This window comes from Borostomias antarcticus, assembly GCF_949987555.1.
Source record: "Borostomias antarcticus genome assembly, chromosome: 14".
In the NCBI taxonomy this organism is placed as follows: Eukaryota; Metazoa; Chordata; class Actinopteri; order Stomiiformes; family Stomiidae; genus Borostomias; species Borostomias antarcticus.
The window spans coordinates 13,355,375-13,360,374 of NC_140247.1; the positions used below are offsets into that span (position 1 = coordinate 13,355,375).

The window sequence follows — 5,000 nt, forward strand, 5'->3', positions numbered from 1 at the left end:
CACACTCCTGGGTAGGCCTACACACACACACACCCCACACTCACACTCCTGGGTAGGACTACACACACACACACACTCCTGGGTAGGTTTTAAAGTACCTACTACTCAAGGATGCTATTATACAGCTTGGGTACAAATGTAAATGTACGTTTTATTTTGAAAGCCTAGGCCATGTCCACAGATTAGCGGCGAGGGGCCTGTTGATGACAGGAATGCCCAAGCAAAACACTAAGGGGCGAATTCACTAAAGCAAATTGCGCCCGCTAATTGCACCATTACATTGCGCGTCAGTTGCGCCAGCTATGTGCTCCGTTTTAAAAACCTATTCACTAAAGACATTGCGCTAATAATATCCCAGCGCAAACACGCCCATTCGGTGTTTGCGGCTGAGTGCAATTTGCTGCTGATATAGGAAATGACTATAAATACTGCGCATACAGCGCATACAACTCGTATGCATTGGACGATGGCAGACAGAAAAAGAAAGATATGATTTTCAGACAGCGAACTTGAAGGCCTCACGGACGAGGTTCAAAAACATGTCTCACAGCTTTCCGCAAAAAATATCACGACTGCAGCAAAAAATCATATTTGGGGTTTAATTTCCCAATCAGTCAGTGCCATTGGTGTGTGTACACGCGGAAGACTGCAAACGGAGGTGGAATGATTTTAAAAGACGAACAAATGAAAAATGGTCATTTTATGTTATGCAAGATGCAGCACGCTACGAGGATCTGGCATAGATTACGTTTGGGGGAGTGTATAACATTGCCCCACCGGTACAATCTAGACATCTAAACGGCTTTTCAGGATTCCAAATGTGCACTCAATCACACCGCGCGTCCTGATGTGAGCCCAGTTGTACGCCGCCTCTCCAACGTTGGAAGGATTACGCACGGGAGTCATCATCCATGGCTGAAGATGATACCTGCCGTCACCTATGATACAAAAGCAAAATATTTTCAAGACCATTCAAATAAAAAAATATTGTGTAGGCTATGTTTTTATTTATTTATACCTATATCGTCCCCCAGACGTTCAATGAACAGCTATAGGGAATGCGCAGTTTCGCGTATAGACTATTATACGCAGTTTCGTGCTATGTAGGCTATTATAAATAAGTATTATTCATTGGGGGAGCTTGGACTCGCTGGGGACGGGTGGAGAGACGCATAGTCAACTGAGCCTCTCCAGACGCGACTTCATCCTCCAGTTGGATGAAGAGCTGCGCGCTCTGGTGTCCAAACAGCTACCGCGGTGGTTCTAGTGTTAAATCAAAAAGTGACCTTCTTCTAAATATTCTCTCACGAACAACATCCCTGGCGTTGCGATGCCTTCGCCTCGCAACAATCACTGCTGCCATGATCAGCGGACAGGCTGGCCGCGACACACCCCTTGCGCTTAAATACCACCACGTCTCTGAAAACGCAATTAATTTCACTTTAACTGCGTGAGGCAATTTGCGCCGAACTTTGTGAATTGGGCGGGTTTTGCAATAATGTTCATTTGCATAGAAAGGGGAACATTCTCCGCCCATATTACCTAATTTAAATATGAGCTAATAACACCGGCGCAGAGAAACGCAATGACGAACGCAACGCAGTTAACACCGTATTTCACCCTTTGCGAGGGCTTTGTGAATAGCAAACATAATTTTTGACTTATTTGCACAGGCTTTGCGTCAGGAAAAGCTGTGCAATCCTTTAGTGAATTCGCCCCTAAGGCATTGGAAAAACACTGTTCGATGTCAGCAATTATTGCCATTGCTCTGCCCTATATGGAGATGACGCTGCTTCCAGTATCCATAGACTGAGACTGGATACTTATGTCGTTGAGATTCCCAAAGCTTGTGCATCTATTATTGTTTGTGTTCAATGATTTCTTGTCACACGTGAACACAAATAAAGCTATTTAAATGTGTGTGTTGTAGGGAGATCTCGGTGGACAAGCTCAGCCTGGAAAGCAGCTCGCCTCCCAGACCAGAGATGAGGACAGAGGTGATGGGCACTCCTCCGCTGGTGAGAGAGAGAGAGAGAGAGAGAGGGGGGGGGGGGGGGACCAGAATGGAGAAGAGGAGAGAGGGGTACAAGGCGGGAGAGAGGAGAGAGGGGGAGAAGGAGGGAAGGAGGAGAGAGGGGGAGAAGGAGGTGGGAGACATCTGGGGTTTCATAATCCTGCTACTGACTGGAAACAAGTTTAGTCAAGAGAAAAGCCACCAGACAAGAAGCACAGTGAGGAGAGGAGAGGAGAGGAGAGGAGAGGAGAGGAGAGGAGAGGAGAGGAGAGGAGAGGAGAGGAGAGGAGAGGAGAGGAGAGGAGAGGAGAGGAGAGGAGAGGAGAGGAGAGGAGGAGCTAAGAGAGGAGAGGAGGAGCTAAGAGAGGAGAGGAGGAGCTAGGAGAGGAGAGGAGGAGCTAAGAGAGGAGAGAAGAGGAGTTATTTTAGCGACTGTACATTGTGTTCTTTGTGATTGTGTTTTAGCATTTTCTTGATGCCCCAGAGGAATGCGACTTGGGAATGTGGATGTCTGTGTTGTGTGTGTGTGTATGTTGCACTTCGTAAGTGTTTTTGTATTGTATGCGATGCTGACTATTTTAATTTCCTCCTCCTCGGATCAATAAAGTAATCAAGGAGAGGAGAGGAGGAGCTAAGAGAGGAGAGGAGAGGAGAGGAGAGGAGAGGAGAGGAGAGGAGAGGAGAGGAGAGGAGAGGAGAGGAGAGGAGAGGAGAGGAGAGGAGAGGAGAGGAGCTAAGAGAGGAGAGCGAGAGAGATTCGTGTTAGGGTTAATCAGCAGAGAGATGTGTGTTAGGGTTAATCAGCAGAGAGATGTGTGTTAGGGTTAATCAGCAGAGAGATGTGTGTTAGGGTTAATCGGCAGAGAGATTTCTAACGGGTGAGACAGTGTTAGTGAGAGCTGATAGGATGAGGCCTGCCTGGGATGTCAGCTCTGAAGAGAGGGAATCTAGACTGGTTTAGCGCTGAAACAGAGAGGAGGTGAAGGGAGGCCAGAGAGAGAGGGAGAGACAGATGGAGAGGGAGGGGAGGTGTGGTATGTGAAGCAGATGGTGTGTTCAGCAGGGCTGCCAGATTACCAGATTAATGACTCTTAATTATATTATAAAGATAATTAAGAGGAGAGGAAAGGAGGAGAAGAAAGGGGAGGAGAGGAGTTGGGCTTCCAGCCAGAAGGGAACTGGCCAATCAGAACGAAACAGAATTACCACTGACCTCTCTCTCTCTCTCTCTCTCCATCTCTCTTTCTTTCCATCTCTCTTTCTCACCACCTCTCTCTCCACCTCTCCCTCCCTCCCTGGACCAGTCTCCAGTCCTCCAGCCTCTCTCTCCTCCAGAGGCTGTCCAGGAGCAGCCGGCCCTCAGCCTCTCCCAGGGGCCCCAGCTCAGGTATCCTCCCACACGGCCCTGGCTCAGGGTGTGTTCACACACTCCCCAGAGAGCCCCGGCACACACACCTGAACACACACTCTCTCAATCTGGGCCCCAGCATGACACACACACACACACACAACCAACCACACACACATACACCTGACGTACACTATCTCAATCTGGGCCCCAGCACACACACACACACACAACCAACCACACACAGGACCACACCCACATACCATATGGTTGTGTGACCTGATGCACCTACATACAAAACACACTGAGCTTCTGATGACAGAGATACTGCGACATTAATAGATGATCGTGTGTGTGCGTGCGTGTGTGTGTGTGTGTGTGTGTGTGTGTGTGTGTGTGTATGTATGTGTGTGTGACAGAGAGTCTCTGTCTCTGCAGGACTTCAAGCTGATCGCCGTGCTGGGAAGAGGACACTTTGGGAAGGTACTGTGTGTGTGTGTGTGTGTGTGTGTGTGTGTGTGTGTGTGTGTGTGTGTGTGTGTGTGTGTGTGTGTGTGTGTGTGTGTGTGTGTGTGTGTGTGTATTAAGCATACCACAGTATAAAAAGCGGTCTAGGCATGAGAATAGATGAATGAACGCTTTAGGCAACATGGAAGGAGAATATATGTCAGAAGTACAAGAGAGAAATTACAGAGTCAGACAGTGATATGAAATGTTAGTTAATTACAGAACCAGACAGTGATATGAAATGTTAGTTAAGTACAGAGTCAGACAGTGATATGAAATGTTAGTTAATTACAGTCAGACAGTGATATGAAATGTTAGTTAAGTACAGAGTCAGACAGTGATATGAAATGTTAGTTAATTACAGTCAGACAGTGATATGAAATGTTAGTTAATTACAGAGTCAGACAGTGATATGAAATGTTAGTTAATTACAGAGTCAGACAGTGATATGAAATGTTAGTTAATTACAGAACCAGACAGTGATATGAAATGTTAGTTAATTACAGAACCAGACAGTGATATGAAATGTTAGTTAATTACAGTCAGACAGTGATATGAATTGTTAGTTAATTACAGAGTCAGACAGTGATATGAAATGTTAGTTAATTACAGAGTCAGACAGTGATATGAAATGTTAGTTAATTACAGAACCAGACAGTGATATGAAATGTTAGTTACTTACAGTCAGACAGTGATATGAAATGTTAGTTAATTACAGAGTCAGACAGTGATATGAAATGTTAGTTAATTACAGAGCCAGACAGTGATATCAAATGTTAGTTTATTACAGAGCCAGATAATGATATGAAATGTTAGTTGCTTGGGAGGAGATAGAGGTGGCTGTCAGCCAACGTTTAGCCAACAGGACAGGTGGGCAAACCAAGCCTGTGAGTGTGTAAGAAGCTTACTATGAAATGTGACACGTTAAACGACCAAACAACACGACAGCGATGGAATTATATTTGGGCCCCTGCAATGTATTTTGAAATCAAATGTGTGTGTGTGATAAACAGGTGTTGCTATCAGAGTACCTGAGGACGGGAGGTCTGTACGCCATCAAAGCCCTGAAGAAAGGAGACATTATCGCCAGGGATGAGGTAGACAGGTACGCATCGTCCACAGACCATAATA

General features: G+C 46.0%; 1 protein-coding gene across 1 annotated transcript in view; it reads left to right on the plus strand.

Annotated features, from left to right (window-relative positions):
- LOC311317396 (serine/threonine-protein kinase N2-like) overlaps positions 1 to 5,000 on the plus strand; it is a gene marked incomplete at both ends in the record, with an annotated part of 19,288 nt that overhangs the window by 9,112 nt on the left and 5,176 nt on the right. The window contains 4 exons of the mRNA XM_084448479.1: positions 1,931 to 2,018; positions 3,350 to 3,401; positions 3,782 to 3,845; positions 4,883 to 4,974. Coding sequence (XP_084304605.1) covers positions 1,931 to 2,018; positions 3,350 to 3,401; positions 3,782 to 3,845; positions 4,883 to 4,974 — 296 coding nt within the window. The remainder of the gene's footprint in view (positions 1 to 1,930; positions 2,019 to 3,349; positions 3,402 to 3,781; positions 3,846 to 4,882; positions 4,975 to 5,000) is intronic.